Raw genomic sequence first — 22,028 nt, 5'->3', positions numbered from 1 at the left:
TAAAAAAGATTTTCGATGTAACTTACAGATCAATCGCGCGTTCTGTAGGGTTAATCGATATTTCTATAAGGTTAATTCATTAAAATTTAAAATGTTTTTATAGTTAGAAATTTGTAAAAAGATTATACGAAGTAGGTATAAAATGTTTACGGTCGAAAGTTTTCACTGAATTATAGAAAATACATTTACAGTCGGCTAATGCATAGTTAATTACATCACGTTACTTAATATACATTAGCTAATTACTGCTTTAACTCTGATGGAGCAGGAGCAAAGATAGATACTTAGCAATAAGGAAATTTCTCCTTTGACAGCTTTTCTATCTGTTGCAGCGCAGCAGCAAGATGATAAAGTCATCGAGTCTTTAAAAGTAATTTAACCGGTTAATCGCGTTTGACGAGTATACACGTCAAACAAAAGCTCTATTTCGGTACGTTTGACGTGTATACTCGTTGTCGCTTGTATTTATTTACGCATTCCACGGCCTAACCCTGTGGGAGATTTCTAAAATCAAATTGCCCAGTTAACTGATTAAGTAATTAGCGACCGTTTATAACCGAGGAAACCTCAACGACTTGGATTTTTTGGAATTAGGCCAGGGCTACGCTAGTGTTGAACCGACGACGCTGTGTTGCGTAGTCTGCGTTGTAGAAATGCATTCACACAACGTGTCGCACAAATAAATGTGCCACAGTGCTCGTGTATGCGTACATTTCTACAACGCAGGCTACGCAACGCAACGTCGATCTAACGCTAGCCCCGGCCTTTCTGTACCTTCCCTTTCTTTCCTTAAACTCAGCCCGTTTTATTATTTTTTTACCTGTGGACCTTTTCCTTCCTTGGCATATGCCCTTATCAATTACTTATTCTCTCTACCCTTTCCATCTCGAGAAAAGTGAGGTAATTCGATTACCCATCGCTAGCAATATGTCTAACTTCAATTATTTTTCCACTAGACAGTCTGTAATAGAATTTCGTCAAGAAAACACTCATTTCTCTTTCTAGTCTACACACCTACCTTGGTTTTTTCCCGAACGGTCCTTATACTTCAGAGAGACTGCATTAAGTTGCAGCTCGAGGTAGACGAATGACAATTCGCGTGTACGATCTCGTACTTGCAATGCTATCCTTTCTCTTTTTCCTTCTCATCTTTCTTTTTTTTTCACCCCTTTCTTGTCATCCTCCTCTGTCTTTCTTTTTCTGCCTTTTAACTTCCTTTTCGTTTCCTCTTTCTTTTATTTTCTTTCCTTAAATTAATATCAATATATCATCTTGAATTATTTCGAATCTGATTTTATAATTAGTCGTGGTAGTAGCCATTAGGAATCGTTTAATTTAATTGATATTAATAATATTAATATACGCATGCAGATTACGGAAATATCAATTAAGCGAAAACAGGAAATTTTTTCACAGAATTATCGTTACGAGAAATAAGGTCGAATAGCCGTGATTTTACATGTTATTTTCCCGCTGAAAAAGAATAGAACGACTGGCTGACAAAAGAAAGATCAGATCGTCTGGGCAACCGGCAAACTAAACAAGCAAATAATAGGTCACACCGTTTAGGCTTCTCGTTCGTCCATCGACAAAATTTCAAGTGGTCCGAAATAGACGTCGAACCACGCCAATGCCGTCGTTTCTCGTTAGATTGGGCCTGGTCCATCGTCAGGGGATCGACGACAATATGCAGACTCACGGACATCGCATGGAAATATCGACTTAACTCCTCATAATCAGCTTCGTATCCAGTTAGTGCCGTAGCATAATCAAGTAAAGTCTCCCTTATTAACAGTTAATCGATTTTGTAATGCGGTCTAAAATAGAATTTAGATAATTCGAATTCGACAAGAGACGCAGAGGACTCAAATTCAATGAAATATAGAACTTTAATTAACCATCACTTTTCTTACTTCACAGTTTTATTTTAAATATAATAAGTATAAATAAGATTCTGTTAAAGTTATTTATCTAAACTATATCATTTTTTCGTTCGAAGGTTATTTCGAAAATATGTCCTGCCGATCTTGCTGTAATCCATGCTGCTCCCCCCCACCCTGCCCTCCACCCACTATTTTATGCAGGCCACCTTGCCCACCCCGTTGCCCACCTCAGCCAACTAAAACAACAGTGAGTTCCAACAAAATATAAAAATAAAAATACGGGACAAATCAAATTTTTATCCTTCCTCTCTTTTATCGTCGTTACAAGAATTTCAAAGAGCAACGCGTAACAGTAACGCAAATCTATTAAGTCCTTTACGTAGCTTGTTTTCACGGAGCTAACTTAATAACTCACCTCGAAATTAGGTTTACCTACGGCCTTGTACCCCTTGTCCACCTTGTTGCGCCATTCCTTGTCCACCAAAGGTTATCGTTGCGTGTACACCACCACCGCCACCCTGTCCACCGCCCTGTCCAACTGTGGCGTTCGTTTGCACCAAGAAAATGGTCCCCTGTATGCCCTGTCCACCGCCTACTCCGCCGCCTTGCTCCCCTTGTCGTGCAGTTTGCCGTTAGTTCGCCATAATACCATTCACTTTCGAAGGATCCTCAGGAAGACGAATGTATAATTGACGTTCAACGCTGTGGTTTTCTTTGTGCAGTGTCTTATCCCCCCTGTTAACTGCGGGCAAGAGTTGGAAGGTTTCTTCGGATCTGACAGTTAGGCGTGTGGGATCTAACGAGAACGACGAATATATACGTGGATTTGACTTTTGATACGAAAATAGGTGATTTTTGAAACATTTAGTTGATTCAGTTACATCTAACTGTGGCAGTATCTGAAGATAACGTTTTCGTCCTTTTTTTTTTAAGGAAAATATCAGGTACAGAGAGATATAAGTTTCAAAGAAAATTTGCGAGGTAAGATAAAAATACAAGCTACATGGAACTGTTTCAACGTTGAAGAAACCCTGATCAGGTAAAACGAATTAAGACCCAAGTTCCTAATTATGACCGATTTACTGTCTCGGAAATGGCACGAAACCTACGACGAAGAGATCCCGGATTGGTTGTAATCTCGGATTGAACTGTACTCGAATGCGTCTTCCAACAAACTTTTATTTCCCGATCGAGGAATTCGATGATCATCGTAACCGAATTAAGAATTACCAAGAATTTAAGTGACTTACCGATTTAGACGTTACCTTGTTAGGTTGCTCTTTAGAATGACGAATTATTAAAATAACGAGGATTATTCTTGTGATAGAGATCGAGATTTCGTCGAGAGAAATGTTTATCTGTTATTTCCAATTTTCCCAAAGTTTAGATGATCTTAAATCAGCTGCAATTCGTCCCACGCAAGCTACATTTACATTGCACAGGCATGTATTTTTTCCCCCCTTAAAAATAAGTGCGTTTGCAAAGTGAAAGACCACGGGGAGAATTTGCTGCATACTTTTCAATACAGTTTAGCAATATATTAATTTTTCAATATCATCGTTAAACAAACGAACGTGATTACGATGTACTTCAGCATTTGATAATGTTGATCGCAATAGAAAACAGGTACCATTCATTTTTTACTGTGATTTTTTTTTATGAATCAAGTCACGTTGTCAAGGTTTTGGTACGGTTGCGACAACGGGATGACTGATTTTGTCGTATCACGTTCGAGATAAAAATTTCCAAGTTATCTCATGATCTATTGACGTTATCAGTAGCGGCAAAGAAAAATACGGAAAGCTAAGAAATACGCAATTATGTAAACAGCACATAATAAAAAATTGTAAAAGTATTTAAGTCGCATTCATTTACAAGAAATATTTATTTCTTTTTTTTTTTTATTTCGTTTATTAAAAAAATCAACAGGAAGTTATTTATTTATTTTATATTTGAAGCACTCGGAAGTCAAACTGAACAAGTTCATTTCTGCTCAATCTGTAATAACATCTTTCTTCATTACGAGAATATACGATAAGTGCTTAATTAAAAAGAAGTCAAATGATTAACCTCAATACTGTTGATCGATTTTACTGGTGCATGGCTTGCTTCAGTTAGATATAAATTTGAAATTAAGAACGAACCATAAGCTGTATCCATGACAACACAGCTTACTTTCAAACCTGGACTGACATCTGGCTGTCAGAGTTTCCCATTTTCCCTGGCGGTGATGCAAAATCCGAGCTAGAAAATTACCTGGCTTATCACAGATGATGTTCCACTAGATATTCCCACTACTCTCGCAAAATTTCGAACGAAAATGAACAAAAGGTACAACTTTTAAAGTCCCTTATTTTTCTTCAATCACGAGAACATATCACGATAAATTAGGGGTTAGCATTTTCTTCTTTTCCATTAATCAATCTTATAAACTCTGTCTTTTTATAAACCAGAAGTTTTTTTTTAATATTTAAGAGTAGTTACTTTATTATTTAAATCTGTCATCAAATTACGGAAGAACATTACGAGCCTCGTTTTCCAACAATCCTTTCTATTTAAAAAGTAAAATGTACGGCGATGAAATGACGATTGATTTCTGCTTTCGATTGCCATTCTTTCGCCACTTTGTAGTATTATTTGTATCACGAGATACAAGTTCCTTCTTACAGGAAAGCTTCAGTGGATAGAAACATCAGGCAGAAAGCATCGTCCAGACGGCCAAGCGCAACCAGTTTACACGCGAAGCCGAATACCGCGCAACAAAATTTTGTTAAAACCGAGAAATTACCATCTACGCACAATCTCGTCCATTCGAATGATCCTTTAAAACTGATCAATAAAGCCGTGGACGTTTCTATGCCGAAGACAAGATTTAGCTCTCAAGACAGATGCAAAGAGTCTAGGTCGTGTTCCTCGCCGAGACTCAAGTATTTTCCTGCGGAGAAAATTAAAAAGTTGGAAAGTCCTCCGCCTTTTTCTCCCAAACCAATAGGTGCTTTAATCGCACAGCAAGACCCTCGAGAATGTGGAATCGTGTACGTGGCCGGACAACCTGAGCAATGTCGCGACACTGGCCAAGGTGACGCTACAGCGGTCACACAGCATGTTTATCAACATCGACAGCCACAGGTAAGTCGATATTTTATTAATTTTTATTTTATTCTTTCTAGCTTTATCAATTTTTTCATACAGGAAGCGATAGATAAAAGTGAAGTGGTTCTATTATATTTAAAGCTTTTGATTGTCCGAACATCGTACCATGAGAATGTTTTATTAACTTTGCCTTCTTCCTTTTAATTTTATCAATCTCGTTACGGAGACTTTGATCGAGGAATATGACGTTACTGTACCATTTAAAGTTCTTTTATCCCCTTAAAGTTCTTTAAAGGTCTTTTTATCCTTATTCGGATATCTTTTATTTTAACTTTCGCTTTCTTCATTTTAATCGGGTCAGTCGTGTATCATAAAGGATTTTATATTACAAACGCAATAAATGCTTTTCGTTTGCCAAAACGTGTGCACGAGTGAAATACGAACAATTGAGAATCTGATTCCTCCGAGGAATGATCGTTTGTTTAATCCTATTATGCTATAAGCGACGAGACTCGTATTGCTTCTGCTATCCAACTTCCTAGCCACGAACAGTATTTCCAGTTCAAATCCAATCTTCAAATAGTCCAACTTGGACGCATTAAAGCACAAATTAATCGTTTCGCAGGGTGTGCAAAGTGTGAGTCAGCAACAGGTTGTGCCTCAGCAGGCGATCCATCAGATCGGTCAGATGAATCCGCACTCGGAGAGTACGCTGCCTCAACAAGTTTCAAACGTTCAATCCCATCGTCCTTTCGTGCCCTACGGTTCGCGAGACTATTCTCCACGGAAGAATAACCACGCGATTTCCTCCAATCTGCCTGAAGTTACAGCGACGCCGCAACCAGGCATACAGCAGGTTCCAAACGTTTTAGTTATGAATCAAGGAAAAATAGAAAATGAGGATCAGACGAATGCTAATGAACCCGATTACGAGAAACAACCGGTAGGAGGCCGAAATGCAATGGTTTACAGACGAGCAATGCTGAGCAAAGAACAGCCTAACATGCTGAATCCTATGGATCCTGTTACGTTAAACTCACCTAACGTTGATCAGCTGAATGTTCATAATCAGTGTCCTTCGCGTAGTCCCGTTTTACCGCACACGAATCTTCAGAATCCTCAGCAGCTTTATCAGCAGCTACAGCAGAACATGGTACAGCAGCAACAGATGCAGCAGAGGGCTAACAACTATCAAACGCAGATGTTGGGGAATCAACAGCAAGTAGGAGGCCAAATAGCTCCTGCGAATTATAATCCTCAGCAGCTTGGAAGCTATTTTCCTGGTCAAGGAATGACTTCCCCTCAAGATGTAGCGACGAGTCAGTTAAAAAATTCAAGAATGATTGGATCAAGCCAACCGAGTCACAGGAATTTGGATTGCGCGATGAATGTACAAAATGGATGGAACAATAGTAATCAGATGGCTGAACATTCCAGCATTAAGGCCCAGTTGAAATCCTATAACGTTGACGTGGTAAATGGTAACCAAGCACACAGTAGACTACAGAATCAACAACAGCAATTGATGCCTCAATATCAGCAACAGCCTGTGCAACTGCAACATTCTGTATATCAGCAACATCCTATGCATCAGTATCAGCAGGTGTATAGAAATCCTGTACAGGGAAACGCGATTGTACAAAGACAACAAAGTTTGATGGCCCATAACCAGCCAGGAACTAATCAGCAGATGAATCCCAATCAACAAATGGTTCCTACTCAGCAGTTCAAACCCCAGCAATCCCAAGACAATCATTCAAAAGAACAAACTGGAGGGAAGAAGCCTTTGAAGTTCACTGTTGCTATGATTCGCGACCAGGAAAAATTGTTGGCCACTATGAAGCAGCAGGGAGTACCCTTGGAGATCATGCGAAGACAGTTCGAGATGTTACTGAACGAGCAACGAAGGCTGTTAGAGTACGTGGAGGCTTTACACCAACAGGGAGAATTTTCGGAAGGAACGAAGCTCGTAGTGAAAAATCGCAAAAGAAAACAGGAAGATGAAAAGCCTGAATGGATGATTCATTTGACGCCTCCGAGATTATCTTACCTGCAAATTGAGAAAATACAGGAGCAACGAAGAAGGGAGCAAGAAGCTCGGGAAATGGAGATGATGCAACAGCAGCAACAACAACAACAGCAGCAGCAACAACAACAGCAGCAACAACAACAGCAGATGATGGGCCAAATGTCAGGTCAGCAGGTTCCTGTTCAGGGTGCGAATCAGCAGTACCATCAGCACTGGAAACAGCAACAGGCTAATTGGCAGCAGCAACAGAGGGCTTTACAGAATTACACGAATAACATGCATTCCCAATTTCACACTGTTCCAGTATCTGGCAATGTGAACGATCCGATGAAATCCATGAATTATCAACAAAATATGCCACAGTGTCAGTATGTTCATCAACAATCTCATCAGCAATATTATAATCAACCTCAATTGCAACAATACCAGCAGCTTTATCAGCCCGTTCTTCAAGAAAATCAAGAACAAGTCCAATCTTCCAGTCAATCTACGGAGCCGTGTAGTTTGTTAAAAATGCGTCAATATAAAAACGACATTCAGCCACAGAGGCGAAACAACGGATTGCAGGATCCGGTAGCGGCGAAGGAGCAGCTGGAGAATGAAAGATTGCCGATGGAAACCAGAAGAGGACTAGAATATCTGGCTAATTTGGCTCCCAAGAAGATAAATATGATAAAGCTGAACGGATTGCAAGATCGCACCGAGGCAGAAACAGAGTTTCAGCGTCGTTTGATCACGTCTATTTTACCGCCACCTGCTAACAAAGTGTCTGCAAATGGCTTGGCGAACTCGAGGAATCTGAACAACCCTCCGTCTCAACGATTACTAAACTCGAGGAAGATAGAACAGGAATATTTGAAAGAATATCCCAGACAGAAATTTAATATTCCAAATAATTACTACAGCGTGCAAGCTGAAAGAGAAAATGGCACCGTAGCCACGGATCAGCCACAATTGATCGTCCAACAACAGTTACCAGATCAGAATTCGATGAGTCTCGTTCCTTGCGTCGAGAGAAATCTAATGGTAAATCGTGGAAACGTGATGCCGTTTAAGTTCGATGGAAATTATCCTCAGCACTATCAACAGATGCAACAGTATTATCAAAACACGAAGAATTTAGGGAGGAACAATGGCGAAGGCGATGTCGGATCGAGCCAGAGGATAGAACAGAATAAGGGGAGCTTCCATCATGCTGGTGGTGACGCTAGTGGAAATATAAATGGTTCGATGAATGGACAAATGGCGGAGGATAAGATGCTACCTGAAAAGGTGTATTACAGCCAACCGGATATTCACGAATCCAGGACCATCGGGGGTGTGAGATATTTGGCGAGAAAGCAGGACTACTTACCTAATCAGCAGATCGTGGCACCAGAAACTTTGATTGCAAACAGACACGTGCAACCCCCGATGATGTACTAGTAATACGAACTTTTTGAGATTCTTTTATTTTTGTTTTATAGTCCCGTTTTGTTTGATATATGTTTTGTGAATTTTTAGAAGAGCCTTTATTGTATTTGTGATTTTGTATATGCGACCTTTTTAATTATTTTATGATGAACTAGGTCCTTTGAAAGAAACAGATCGTTGATCTGATAAATTTCAAGGGACGTGGTTTAGATTTTTATGATTTCTCAGAATAAAATGTCTTATTACTCTTACGATCGACTGTGTTTTTATAATGAGAGAAGAAAGAAAGTTTGGGAAAGTAATAGGCAGCGTTTCACAGTAGCTGTCGAATCGAATAGCAACGAAGATGTCCAGGAGCGTTTCGACATTCATTCTGGATAGTTGTTCCCTTTCAACGTCAAGCACATCCTCGTTGCTAGAACCGCTGCCTTTCTTCTCTTCTTCCTATTGTTTGTGCCATTCCTACGCCGTTTCGTCCTCATCAGCAAATTGCCGTCTGCCAATAGAATGCCGTTCACCGACAAAGTGGTTTTCTTCTCGTCTCTAATAATTTCTAATTGTAAAACGTAACCCTTGAAAACGTCATTATTGTCCTATTACCCGTGGCTGAAGTTGATCGCACAATATCGTATCGATACTGTTCGATTGTGCTTTTGTTTCTTTCCATTTGACAGTAAAACACACTAAATTTAACGTTCATATAAAAATTCATCGCTTTCGCTATTATGTATTAACAAAAAATATATGAAATTCTCGGTAAACGATCAATTAATCCTCCAACAAATATGGATCCCTGTAAGTACCGTAATTACATGGACGAGATGCTCGAAATAATCGACGAGATCGGATGCCGGTTAGTCTTTTCTAAAAAATTCCTCTTAAAAAATAAAAAATACAGAAATAATGAAATAAAAAAGTAATTTCGATAATCTCGAATGAATGATGATTTTTGTAGAAAACCCGAACCGGAAGTATGCAACGTCAGATGTCCGCCTCTAGGCTGTCCACGAGGACCTTGTCCAGGGATGTGCTGTTATCAGGAAGACTGCGATCCTTGTTGCATATCAAAAATGCCTTGCTGTCCACCACCTCCTCAACCCCCTAGTTGTCGAGCACCTCCGTTGTGCTGCTTAAAAGCCTACGCCAAGGCAGTCGGCTACCCTCCAGAATCTCCTCTTTCTCCACCTTGTGCACGAATACGTCGTAAACTTTGCGTCGAAATGCTCGATAAAATTTGTCGTCCTCCATCAGTTTGCACCACCGTACCCTATTGCCCATCGCCTTGCTGCACAGTCCCACCTTGCAACCCCTATCCATGCTGTTAATTAACGTCGTTAACAATTTATTAATCAAGCCAATCGTAGTGTTCCGTGATTGAATCGAGAATTGATACTTTACGAGAGAAAAATTGTCGCGTATATCTGAAAATTTTGTGCAATACCAGAGAGGGATTTCGATAAGTCCAATTGTCAGAGTTGTACACTGTACTTATGGACGTTTCATGGAAATAAATGTGATCGTTAATGTCTCTTGACGGCATTTGTTATTTTATGAAGTAAACGGAGGATCTTGTGCAAAAGGGATGATGTCAACGTCATTACCTTCGGTTATATTAGAAGGAGTGCAAAGTGAATTTCTAATGTGATTAAAAGCAGGAGACGATTAGGTAAAGTAGGCAAAGTTTGAGAACTGCTGTTCCGCAGACGGTTAAACTTTGACTAATTTTGGATTAACTCTCCAAAGAGCTTCTTGACGTATCACGCAATCTATATATCATCCACGATATTAGGGCTGGAGCGTCAAGTGGTGACATGATTCGCCGCTTCCTGATCGAGTTAGATCTTAATTAAAAAATTCGTGAAGTTTGTTCTCGAAGAACATGTAAAATGATCGAGATAAGAACGGATGTAATATTTGAATTTCGATTATCGATAGCAGCGTGAGCTGGAACAATTGATTATTGACATACATATGCACGAGCAATTGCTGAATTTTCAAATCGAGTATCAGTCGCGAGAGGAAGATTATTTTAAATATGGAGGAAAAAATGAACGAGGACAATCAAACAAATATATGGAGAGGTCCTCAGAAATTTAATACGACGCAAATCGTAAACTGCTTGCTTCGTAAGTCGCAATATAAAGAAGACGAGGATGCAGAAGAGGTTGGCAAATTTTCGCAAAATTTACATTGCGATCACTATCAAGGAATATTATCCTATTAATTATTTTGATTAGAATTTGATTCAATTGAATATTTTCAGTATACTTCCCGCCCATCAGAATACATGAAACAAATGTTAATGACAACGGACGAGATGACGCAGTATATTTTGAAATGGAAGAATAGATTCAATTTACCATTGTGTATGGAACTCGAGGCTTCCAATTTCGAAGTCAGCCCTAGTATCATCATATTTCAACAGTTCACCCCTGGAATCTCTTTGAGTGTGACAGTGACCGTTCGAAACGCGTCAGCGGTAATTCCAAGCTCTTATAACGAAAAACTCGATTTGATTACCATAAAACTATTTTCAAGGATTCGAACGATGTTACGTTTCTTTTGCTAATAAAATCAAAATTAAAAATCATAAGATTCATTCGATTATTCCTGAATCGTAGGTACCAAGATATTTGAGAAGCTCTTACGAGCCTGATCCTTTCTTTTCCGTGGATTTCTGTGGAAGCAGTTACTTGACGATGCTTGCGCCAGGTATTTCCAATTCCTATCGAGTGAAGTTCATGCCTGACAGAAACCAAGACTACCATTATCAATTGAAATTCGCGACTGATAGCGGAGATCTGATAGTACCGGTCGTAGGTGAGATTTTGGAAACCATTAATATCTTCCGAGCAATTTCTTTTCGACTTTTCGTGTCGAGGTCGATTCTAGATGAAAGTAGAACATTGAACAATTTAAACATACAATGACATCGATAGCGATCAACGCGAGAGGAATTTTGGACTTTCCTGATCGAATCGAAGTACCACTGACAGGCGTGAAGATTCCCTCGTCGAAAACGATATTTGTACGCAACATCGGAGGTGCCTCAACTGTTTTCACCCTTTACACTGACAAGTAATTAATTTATGTTTCATTTATTTCATATACGAGATGAAATTCATCCATTATCAGTTCTATAAGAAAAATAAAATATATTAGTCCAAGAGCCGGATACATAAATACACGTGTCATCGAATACAAAAAAATGTCACATTTGCAGTGAAAGTTTAGTATTATTTTAATCGAGACAAAGAGTTTTGAGTTATAAGAATGTGGAAAGCGGAGGTTGTAAGAGCCTAAGCGATCTTATGGATCAAAGTTAGTTAACTCAAAGAGTCGTGGGTGACAGAAAGCCTTATTAATTTACGTACGTAAATAATATTCCGACGTAATGGTAAAAATAATTGCAACAAATTGCAGTCCTTGCTTCTGGATCGAGCCATCGAAGGGTAGAATGGAAGAAGAAGAATCGCTTCAGTTCACTATACACTTTCTGTCTAACAAGGCTGGCGATTTCGAAGGAAATCTTTTTCTCGAATACGAAACTGGTATTTAAAGAAGGAGGGCAAACCGAAAGATCAGATACGTACCGATATTGCCCTATTTCTTTTTTCTTTTTTTTTTTTTTTAGAAGAAAAATTGCGAATAGAACTTCGATGCTCCACAGAGAATTGTCCCATTCGAATCGATAGAGGCAGTATCAGAATGGAAGATACTTTCTTGGGTCTATCAAGAAGTAAGATTCTCACGATCCACAACAGGAGCAATTATATCGTCAAGTACAAGTGGATGCAGCTTGAGAGCATCGAGGCGGATAACGAGCGAAGAGAACAGTAAGTAAAACGATCATCACGAAGATAATGGCAGAGTGAAAAATAACAACTTTGCCGCAGTTATAAGAAATTGTTCCATCTGGTTTATGAGAGCGAGCTTAATCGTTGCGTGGACCTCGTTCATTATAACGTGTGCACCCCTGATATCCATCAGCTGGTTTATCAACGTATCTACACGGACGAGCTGGAGTCTCTGACGAAAGAAACCTTTCAGTATAATCATATCTGTTTTATGTTTGCACCAAAGGCGAGTTCTTTCGATTCTAAACAACAATTTACGTGCCACTTACGTTTGTTCGATAAATAACTACTGGGGAATATTTGTTAGGAAGCTGAAATTTGGCCACAATCGTCTACCGATGTAACAATTTTCTTTCGTGCGCTGGAAGTCGGTGAAGTGACCAGTACTGCCTATCTAGAAGTGACTGGTCGCGAAGATAGAATACCGCTGACGTAAGACAAGTATAATTTTCTAAAATATTGTAATATCAATAACATTTTAATAATAACATATAATAATAATAATAATACGGATTCGTTGATATTCACGAGATAAATACCCTTTGTTACATCGGTTCTAAATAAACTAATGTAGTATCGTGGACAAAAGGCTTAAAAGATATCGGGTAAACCGTAAACATTGACGCGAAAGCCCAGGTGCCGACAGGCCCATCAATGTGACCTTAGTCCTTCAGTTGAATAGTTTCGTAGAAAAAGACTACGTGACCCTGGCCACGTAGCGGTTGCGGTACACGTGCGTGGTGGGGCTAAGACAAAGGGACAAAAGGGATGCTAAGGCAGAAAGACAAATTAAGAGGCAGTGTTAGTAGAGAAGTCAGAGAGTGTGAATCGAAATGTCAGGGAGTGCAAGTTGCGTTGTCGAGAGAATGTGATCCGCTCGTGTGTGTGTGTGTGTGTGTGTGTGTGCGAGAGAGAGAGAGAGAGAGAGAGAGAGAGAGAGAGCGTTGGATCCGTGGTGACGAGAGTTGCAAAGTAACTATTGAGTTGTCTAAATTATAGTATGTTATTGCGATTAGTTCACGTTAAACAACCATCGTTCGTCTGTTTAATCAACATCTGTACAATCCATTCATTGTAAATGAATCAGCAATTATCATTATTTCACGATACTACACTAATAACAGCATAACATAAATGTAACAAGGAATAAAATAAAATAAAGTATCGCGAAATAAGGATAGAAACAGAAATAAAAAAAAATAAAATAGAAAGGCTAGTTGACAGGAGATTGTTCAAATGATTGTAAGAGTTATATTTATATAAGATATATATTATATATTATATATATATTTATATATTATATAAGAGTTATATTATACAATAAATTCTGTTCTTCTATTGTAGTCTTTATGGAACAGGCAAAGGACCGGTTTTCCGCTTGAATGTTCTCACGATCAGTTTGGAGAACATCTACATGTGTTCGGTGCACAATTACGAGGTATAATCTACCGTAGATCCGTCAGATCTATCAGAACCTTCTACCCTACCTCTCGGCTCGTATTAATTTCACTTGAAAAAGCTGGAATTAAATCAGAAATTGTTGAAACAAACGATGCCATCGTTTCAGGTAATAGTGGCGAACAAAGGGCACATACCCGGCACGTTGATTTACAGGGCAAAACCAACCGATTTCGGCGGAAAGATCGACGTGACACCTCTCAGTCTTAAGCTACAACCAGACGAGCATAAATCTTTCAATTTATCGTTCTCGTCGAATCGTAAGGGCGATTTCGTGGAGAGAGTCGATTTCGTGGTGAAAGAGAGCCTCGAGGTGCTCAGCTTGCATATCAAGTACGTTGTACGATCGAAGAATTAGGGAGAAATCGTTCGGAAGACGATGTTCCTTTTGACGATACGTTGCTTTCTTGTCTTATAGGGGATGCATCATATGCCCTACTTTGCACTTTGACAAGGAGTGGCTCGATTTTGGCACAACGGCCCTCGGTATGCTTGGCGAAATAATTCTATTAAGTAGAGAAAAAGAGCGAACGAAGAAATATATCGTCGATTTGACGGAAGAATGACATAATTAAGGAAAGTACATTTTTAGGAAATGAAAAGTTTGAAATAAAAGTTCGAAGTAGAAAATTATTAATTAGTCAACTATTTGACGAAGGAACAATCTTTTTCTTTCACAGTTTAGTTAATAGATTTCGGGGGCCTCGATATCGTTCTTATTAAATAGTATAGTTTCATTAAGCAATTATGACATCATTCCCTTAATAAATAGCTCAAAGTTAACGTTTCCAAATATGTCAAAGATGTGTCACTCTTCTAGCAAATCGTCAATATAGGATATAGAATCTTAGAGATTCGTTAAACATTTTCCTCTCGGTATTTTTATGATTCTTCGAGTAAGATGTGAGAAAATTCTTCAATAGATATACTAGAAATATTCAATGAAAAATTGTTCCTGTCTAGTGAAAGTTAAACGACTATGTTGTTCGTAGGATTCAGCACTAGACAAGACGTGTACTTGAACAACCTAGCCCTGATACCTGTAGCTTTCACCATAACCGTGCTGAACGACGGAGATCAGGTTCCATTGCTGCACGAGGACTACGCGAAAGCTCAAACGAAGCCAAGTTTCCCGAGCAAACCGCGGGAATTCCAAGTTGCCCCACAGGAAGGAGTGGTGGCTGCTCATGGTTCGATGAAAATCAAAGTAAACAATCCTTTTTCTCGATCGTTTATAATTAGCGATTGATAAGTCAGATTGATTGATTTAACGGGGATTATGAAACAGATTCTAACGATTTGCAGGTCATTTACACCGCCAATATCGCGCGTGTCGGTCAGACGACTATTCAGGTCGACATGTGGGACTCTGATTCGGATCCTGTCACCTTGCCAGTGAAATTCTGCGGTAAAGTGGCTTCGTTATCGATCGTGCCGCAAGAAATCACCATTCAATTTTGCTTCACCAATTTTCCTTATTCGCGATCCTTCGCTGTGGAGAATACTTCCGATTTGGATAGCTATTTTTATTTCATACCACAACAGGTATCGTTGGGATCGACAATCATCAACAGCATTGAACGTAGTTATGTTTATTAGATGTTTTTCCTCTTCGTTCGTTTCTTTCAATTTCGGTTTCTTTAGGTTTCGGATAATTCGGCGGTGATTTGTTCCCTTTGCAACAATCAGGGGTACGTCAAGGCTCATCAGTCGAAGACAATCGAAGCTGTTATTATCACGAAGATTCTAGGATCTCACAAAATCATGCTAAAGTAAAGTACTTGATGTTTTATAATTATCGTTGATACACCTAAGTATAGCTTGGAATCGAAACTGTTTTACAAGCTTGGAGACAATATAAAAGAAATGTCTATAGTATGTTAGTTATGGGAGAACCACCGTCAGTATCATCCTACGTGGTCATAAAGTGCAACGGGCAAGGGCCCGTGGTTTCTGCAGAGCCAAGTTCCTTGGACTTCGGCGAGATGAAAGTTCTCGAAGAAAAATCGATGGAATTCCAGCTTATCAACGATTCGCCTATTCCTACTCAGTTTATCGCGACACTGGTACTATTCTTCTTATAATTTTTTTCGATAGTTATTTTGCAGTTAAATTACATTTTGTCAAAAATTACAGAGAAATCAATTGTCCACATTCTCTCGAGCGATACCGTAATTCGAGACGATTCTTTAATTCTTCTCTCTCTCTCTCTTTTTTTTTTTGTTTCTAATCAATGAAGAAAAGCAAAGATCCAGTGTGGAGCGTCAGTCCAGAGTCTGGTGATCTCGAACCGCATGAATCGATGATCATTACTGTCAAACTATGCCTTGTGGACCCTGGGAAATACAAAGATAAAATTATGCTGCGTGTAATTAACAGCAGAACCATCCCTGTAGAGGTCAAAGGAACTGGATATGGTTGCAGTGTCGTTTTCGAGCCACAGATATTCCCAACTTTCGACTGGGGCCTGCTTTTCAGGTTTCAATCATTCATTATCACACCATCAAATTACTCGATCGACCGGAACGTTCTGCCGCCAGACATTTGCTTCTCTGCCTCTATATTTGCAAGCTTATTTGAGGATTTCTACGAACTGCAGATAATCGGAAAGCATATACAGAGTGTCCCCGATTTAAATGTCAAAACTTCCGGAACGTGTAGGGGATCGATAAATTAAGAAAAAAAAGGTCAGAGATTTGTTCCTTTTTGCTGCATTTTGGAGAAAATCGCAAGGAAAGAAACAAACACGTTTTCCTTCTTTCATTTACTTATTCGTGTTATCATCTATTTAATGAAGATAAGGTCGAATCGTAGTTGCATCAAATATTATCAAAGCAATGTCCACCTGTAATTAGAGAGAAAGTTATCGTTAGATGTAATACTTGTATTGCAGCAAGAGGACGAAACTTTTAACGGTACAACATACATAAATAAGCGTAAATAAATAAACGTAGGAACGAAAATCTTTTTGTTTTTTTTCCTGCGATTTTTTCCAAAGTGGAGTAAGAACAAGCAACTCTCCAAAGGACTTACATTCATAGTTTATCGGTCTCCAATACGGTGCAGAAGTTTTGGCGTTTAAAATGACGACACCTTGTATATTTAAACTATCGACAGACAATTTATAGACAGAAGGAGATAATATTATCGGAGAAGTTAATTGCTGTCGATTCGATCGATAAATTCTTGTATGACGAAGCACAATTTTAGTGTTTGCATTTTGTGGAAGTGTCTTTGTCAGAGACGATATATATTTCTTTTTCTCGAGCAGCGAAAGCGATAAAACTTTCCTATCAACTTAATGTAATATAAATAATGTATGCTTGTACTTGTTTAGCCATCAGCAAATAGATCGAACAATAACTCTGACGAACAAGGGGACTCATGACTATCAAATGATCTGGATAACAGAACCAGAAGTACGATTTCGACGAGGTCAAATGCTAATGTCTCACACGTAAGGAGAAAATTTGACCGTTCCCATTGTATAAATGTTGTATAAATTTCTTTAAACGCAGCACGAAGTTTCAACTATATCCTTCGATCGTCAATATTCCACCGGGAGAAACGAGACATGTCTATTGCAAGTTGTTCTGGAAAGCGTGAGTAGAATGGCAAAACGGTCACGCAATGATTAAACGGAAATAGAATTTCTCACGATCAAACTGAAATATAACGTAACTGTTAACGTAGAAACGAGTGCGTGGTAGAAAAATGGAACGTTTTCGGTCAATTTCACGGTATAGGGAAACGTGAATTGATCGGCACGTCGTCTTTCACGGTTACGTTGACGGAACCACAGATTCTATTTAGTAAAAGGAGGCTAACGTTTCGTGTGGACGTGTGCCCCGAGGAAGACAAATTACAGCAAACAGGTATCTGCACGTGAAACACGTAAACGTGAAACGATCTGTTGACGCCTGAATTTTCTGATCGTCGTGATTATTCGTTTAGACGAATTATTGGTGACCAATCAATCGAAGCTGGACCTTAACGTTCAGCTGTCGGTGAAAGAACCATTTCATTTGATAACCTCTACCGAAGAACACGTGCAAAGTATGCAGATTGTCCTGATCGACGGAGGTACGACGAAAATTCGCGTTTTCTTTTCCTTCAATGGTGAAAGCGAGGATCGTTACTCGAAAAATTATTCCGGCGTACTTCGACTGGAATATCAGGAGCATCCCAATCAGGTAAATTTTTTGGTGTTCTCGAGAGTTATTTGATATTGTTCCATGGTCTGAAAGGATCGCTTTTAGGATAAAATCACGTGTAAGGGTTACGTGAATTTTCCAAACCTCGACATACAGCCTAGTGATTTTGTAATTAACTGTGAGCTGGGCACAAGCGCCGAGGAAATATTAACGTTAACCAATAACGGACCAGTATCGGTTGTATATAAATTCCTGTGGCTCGCAGATTCCATCGATATACAACGCGATTCGGACGTCGTGCCGGTGAGTTTGAAAACGAAACTACGTTTTGATTTGTACGAAACAACTACTCGAAGAAATTTCAATTATCGAAATTTTGTTTGATAAAATCGCCGAAAGAACCAAAGATAGTCACACACGATATTAATTCTTTCGAATTACTGATAATCCTTAAATCGAGTATACAATTTAAAACAAATTACAATAATATCAAGTATATTTCTGTATTAATTTATAAAAACGAGACATTTTGATTTAGTACTTTGCGTTGAATCTTCATAATTATTATGCACTTAAAGGAGTGTTCCGGATGTTCGTCGCGCAAAGGAAAATTAGAGGCGGATACAGCCGAGATGCAAGAGGTCGAGGTAGCGGACGAGGTAGACGAAGACATTTACACGAGTGACAAGCAAGACGGAGTCGGAGACGGGCCATTAGACACGATACCGCCACCTATGAATTGTATTTCTTGTTTCAATTAATGTTCTCTCAGATCTTCCTGTAAAAAATAGCGGAATTTTGTTGCAGCGCCCATTTCAGAGAACCAGAACTCAGAAATTCCTCTTATGGAGGAAATTTCTGACATAGACGATTGTTTGGTATCTGCAGAGGAAATAAGAAACTTCCTACTGCCGATTGTTGGATCATATTTTAAGACAGACGAAGATCTGGTTGCGTTAGAGAGCATGCAGACCGATCCTCCGAGGAATCACTATATCAACGAAGTTAATAGAAATAAAATTCTAACGATACTAAATAAAATTATAACGATTAAAAGTAAAATAATATTGGTAGATAGAGGAAAGAATTTTTGAAGGAACAGATACATTAGATATGGTAGATGGAGCTCTCTTTTCAGATCCAGTAAAGATTTTCTTTCAAAGCAGTTTAAGCTCGATATTTGCTTTTCACGAGGAAATATAACGTTCTGTTTTATGACAACATCCACGTATGAAATATCTTTCCAGGTTCTGAAGATCGTTCCAAACGAGGGCACGGTGCTTCCGTATTCTGTACAACGAGTATACGTAGGATTTCACGGTTTCGAACGGCTTCGAATAAAAGCCACCATCGTCTGTGAAATTTTCCGTGGACCCACCGAGCGGATTCATCTATTCGCTCGCGCAGACGCTATTCGATACGCGATTGACACGAATGTTATCGATTTTGGTCAACAGGTATTCATATATCTTACTGTCTAATGAAAATATCCACTTAATCATAGAACGTTATTCGATATTCCTCTTGTACAATTATTTTTTAGATTTATGACACTCACCGGGTCTTTATTTCTATGCTACAATATTATAAATTACACAACCATAATATTAGTACAGAATTTATTGTAGGACGAAATTTCACCCATGACAATCGTTAAGGGTTGGTACTAAAATATTACTTGCGACAAATGAAAGCTTTGTCAGTTGTATAAATTACGGACGTTTATAATTTATGATCAATATAGATCGTCATATAATTTCACGAAATTGTAAAACATGTTGCAGTTGTTTCTGGAATATTCTCGTAGCAGCTTTGTCTTGAGGAATCTCTGTACGATAGCGTTCGATTACGAAATAAAAGTCACGAAGGTGGCTTCCAACGAGGCGATCGATCGATTCGATATATATCCATTGATAATCCAACCGGATGGTGGCTTTGTGGACGCTGAATCGGTCCTGGAGTTTCGCGTGGATCATCTGCCAACGATGCTCGGTCCTATCGGTCATCGATTTCAGTTAGAAGTACGACTAAACCCTTTTTAAATCGGTAATACGCTCGACGATTCCATTGAATTCTTTGTTATTCGAAGATTTGTTAATAAGGGGCTCGTAAACTCTATAAGGAGGCATGCATTTGCATTTTTATTAAAAAAACCTTTAGATTGGTCACTTGATGCCCGTCACGATCGAAGTGATCGCTTATGGTGCTTTTCCACAAGTTTACCCGTGCATTCCTCGAGGAAAAATGCATCAATATCATTCCATCGAGTTAGAATACTCTGCTATCCAATCGTTGACCGAGGATTTCATAGTTAAAGTAAGACAAGTCGACCATGTTTCTAACGTTTTACATAAACATTGATGGATTGTATGTGACAGAAAATAGAGAACATCGTAGCCAAGAAGATTAACGATTTACTCGAAACGGACATGGAGATGTTAGCCGGTAAGTTTCAATATTGTCACGATATTTAACGAACGATAAATTTATTATAAAGTTGAGTAGCCGCGCACAGTCCTATTGTATTTAGAGTGAATGAATATTTCACCGACTCGTGAACAAGAATGACAGTAGGCAAACATTAAGTATTCTATATGGTTCGTTTCGTATTAACACACTGTACTTTCCTTCGAGCCGAGGAATGGTGTATTATTCCGTACGACGAGACGTTTCCACGAACGATGGACATCGACATGGCGATAGAAAGGTGGTTGGCAAGGAAGTTCGTCGATGCAAATTCATACATTTTAATGCAGCATGCTACGACTCGCAGGAACGAGCCAATTCCTCAACTTTTTTCATCCGAGCACGTTATTGGTATGTCTTGCTCCTCGTAACCTTTCCTTTTATTGCCTCGAACGTAATTGTACGTTTATATTATTCGCTCTGCATTATGCAGCCTGCGAACGATTGCAAATTCTCCCGTTTTTTCTTCGCAAATTTATTCGAATTCACAGGCAATTATCAAATATCATTGTCTTGAGTAATAACAGATTATTATCATTAAACTGAATAACTTTATTCTCTTTCAAGATATGAAACACGTGATCGTCGAACGTACTGCTCACTACTCGGCCAATGTAATTAATTACGGTCCATGGAACGTGGAAATGAGAATGAAAACGGAGAACAAGAAAGACAACCCGAAAAGATCTGGCATCATAGTACACTTCAGAAAGCATTCCAAGCTGTTGGTCGGCGATTCTGCTGTTCTTCAAGTGGCCTGGCACCCTACGCGAGAAAGATTTTCAGAGAAAAGCACAGAAGTGAAACATATGATTTACATAGAGGTAATCTTTGTCCAGACGAAAACGCAGAGAATTCACGAGCTTGGCAAATGAAATTCTATTTACGATTCCATGCAGGTATTATATGGATGCACGATTCCTGTCACTATAAAGGGAATAGTAACTTATCCGTACGTCACCGTCAATACTAAGTTTCTGGACTTCCAGGACGTTGTTGTTGGAGAATGTTTGGTTCTCCACATTTTGATCAAGAACGAGTAATAAATTATTCTTTTATCGAAACTTAGACAATAACAGCATCAATTGGTAGAACGGGACGAGCTATTTAATTCTGTCTTTGTCCGGCCCAGATCGGATTATTCTACTTGGATCGGCTAGTAGTACGATTCGCGCACGAAAATATCGAAAATGAATGGAGTTCGGCCGAGTGACCCATATAAATTCCTGCGCGAGTACTAGAAGCAACAAAAAACTGCTGACTCAGTAGTGTGTAGCACACGAGAACGTGGGCAGCTTTTTCCCGGCCGCGTCGTCGGCAAAAAGCCCTTGTTCCTTCGTGTTCGCGAGAACCATTGGCGTAAAGACTGACTACAATCGGTTTTCTTCTCTTTCGCATCGGCGTAACCATCAACTTTTTCTTATTCTGCTTTTATCTTTCTTGTTTCTTTCCTTTTCGTTAACAGTTGTTTCCGACAATTATTTCTCTCTTACACGCTTGTTATCGTAAAAATTTCCTTTGTTTCTTGTCGTATAAATTCTATCGCATAAATATGAGAAAATTATTTAACAAAACCTCGTCGAAACGCAAGGATCATTCTACTATATTCAAACAGGGAATAATACTTGACGAATTTCATTTTGTCAGAATGCTACCCGCAAAATTTCTTGCCGCT

The 22,028-nt window shown here is 39.0% G+C and overlaps 5 protein-coding genes across 5 annotated transcripts; all 5 read left to right on the top strand.

Moving 5' to 3' along the window:
• The first annotated feature begins 829 nt into the window (after positions 1-829).
• On the top strand, positions 830-3,730 carry LOC139987260 (uncharacterized). The gene is made up of 4 exons (XM_074111719.1): positions 830-2,130; positions 2,310-2,514; positions 2,606-2,731; positions 2,817-3,730. Exons 1-3 carry the CDS (start codon positions 2,014-2,016, stop codon positions 2,623-2,625), a joined length of 342 nt encoding a protein of 113 aa, XP_073967820.1. The 5' UTR covers positions 830-2,013; the 3' UTR covers positions 2,626-2,731; positions 2,817-3,730.
• Positions 3,731-4,203: 473 nt separating this feature from the next.
• Positions 4,204-8,659, top strand: LOC139987381 (uncharacterized). Its single transcript, XM_072003556.1, has 3 exons — positions 4,204-4,214; positions 4,553-5,012; positions 5,602-8,659. Exons 1-3 carry the CDS (start codon positions 4,204-4,206, stop codon positions 8,428-8,430), a joined length of 3,300 nt encoding a protein of 1,099 aa, XP_071859657.1. The 3' UTR covers positions 8,431-8,659.
• Positions 8,660-9,185: 526 nt separating this feature from the next.
• On the top strand, positions 9,186-9,852 carry LOC141445760 (uncharacterized). The gene is made up of 2 exons (XM_074111709.1): positions 9,186-9,271; positions 9,374-9,852. Exons 1-2 carry the CDS (start codon positions 9,204-9,206, stop codon positions 9,741-9,743), a joined length of 438 nt encoding a protein of 145 aa, XP_073967810.1. The 5' UTR covers positions 9,186-9,203; the 3' UTR covers positions 9,744-9,852.
• Positions 9,853-10,453: 601 nt separating this feature from the next.
• LOC139987380 (hydrocephalus-inducing protein) lies at positions 10,454-15,509 on the top strand. Its single transcript, XM_072003555.1, has 14 exons — positions 10,454-10,582; positions 10,682-10,897; positions 11,040-11,238; positions 11,358-11,496; positions 11,842-11,969; positions 12,053-12,254; positions 12,315-12,501; positions 12,583-12,707; positions 13,620-13,713; positions 13,843-14,066; positions 14,152-14,219; positions 14,726-14,940; positions 15,039-15,278; positions 15,378-15,509. Exons 1-14 carry the CDS (start codon positions 10,454-10,456, stop codon positions 15,507-15,509), a joined length of 2,298 nt encoding a protein of 765 aa, XP_071859656.1.
• LOC139987379 (hydrocephalus-inducing protein homolog) lies at positions 15,294-21,468 on the top strand. Its single transcript, XM_072003553.1, has 16 exons — positions 15,294-15,799; positions 15,973-16,211; positions 17,071-17,190; positions 17,252-17,335; positions 17,427-17,608; positions 17,688-17,926; positions 17,993-18,190; positions 18,466-18,628; positions 18,695-18,891; positions 19,135-19,344; positions 19,672-19,908; positions 20,048-20,203; positions 20,266-20,332; positions 20,522-20,704; positions 20,921-21,177; positions 21,253-21,468. The coding sequence occupies exons 1-16, from the start codon at positions 15,611-15,613 to the stop codon at positions 21,394-21,396; spliced, it is 2,865 nt and encodes a 954-aa protein (XP_071859654.1). The 5' UTR covers positions 15,294-15,610; the 3' UTR covers positions 21,397-21,468.
• The last annotated feature ends 560 nt before the right edge of the window (positions 21,469-22,028 follow it).

This window comes from Bombus fervidus, chromosome 5 (assembly GCF_041682495.2).
Source record: "Bombus fervidus isolate BK054 chromosome 5, iyBomFerv1, whole genome shotgun sequence".
NCBI classification, from domain to species: Eukaryota; Metazoa; Arthropoda; class Insecta; order Hymenoptera; family Apidae; genus Bombus; species Bombus fervidus.
Note: the sequence above shows the minus strand (reverse complement) of the source record. Positions and strands in the feature narration are given on the sequence as shown.

Bases quoted from the DNA above. Each gene is read 5' to 3' on its own strand.
- LOC139987379 (XM_072003553.1), top strand. From the start codon at position 15,611: ATGTTAGTTATGGGAGAACCACCGTCAGTATCATCCTACGTGGTCATA. The intron at 17,609-17,687 runs GTATCTGCACGT...TTATTCGTTTAG, and splicing joins AGACAAATTACAGCAAACAG to ACGAATTATTGGTGACCAAT. The intron at 20,333-20,521 runs GTAAGTTTCAAT...CTTTCCTTCGAG, and splicing joins GGACATGGAGATGTTAGCCG to CCGAGGAATGGTGTATTATT.
- LOC139987380 (XM_072003555.1), top strand. From the start codon at position 10,454: ATGGAGGAAAAAATGAACGAGGACAATCAAACAAATATATGGAGAGGT. The intron at 11,497-11,841 runs GTAATTAATTTA...AACAAATTGCAG, and splicing joins TTCACCCTTTACACTGACAA to TCCTTGCTTCTGGATCGAGC. The intron at 14,941-15,038 runs GTAAACAATCCT...AACGATTTGCAG, and splicing joins ATGGTTCGATGAAAATCAAA to GTCATTTACACCGCCAATAT.
- LOC139987381 (XM_072003556.1), top strand. The intron at 5,013-5,601 runs GTAAGTCGATAT...ATCGTTTCGCAG, and splicing joins ATCAACATCGACAGCCACAG to GGTGTGCAAAGTGTGAGTCA.
- LOC141445760 (XM_074111709.1), top strand. From the start codon at position 9,204: ATGGATCCCTGTAAGTACCGTAATTACATGGACGAGATGCTCGAAATA. The intron at 9,272-9,373 runs GTTAGTCTTTTC...TGATTTTTGTAG, and splicing joins ATCGACGAGATCGGATGCCG to AAAACCCGAACCGGAAGTAT.
- LOC139987260 (XM_074111719.1), top strand. From the start codon at position 2,014: ATGTCCTGCCGATCTTGCTGTAATCCATGCTGCTCCCCCCCACCCTGC. The intron at 2,131-2,309 runs GTGAGTTCCAAC...CCTCGAAATTAG, and splicing joins CTCAGCCAACTAAAACAACA to GTTTACCTACGGCCTTGTAC. The intron at 2,515-2,605 runs GTTAGTTCGCCA...TTCTTTGTGCAG, and splicing joins CCCTTGTCGTGCAGTTTGCC to TGTCTTATCCCCCCTGTTAA.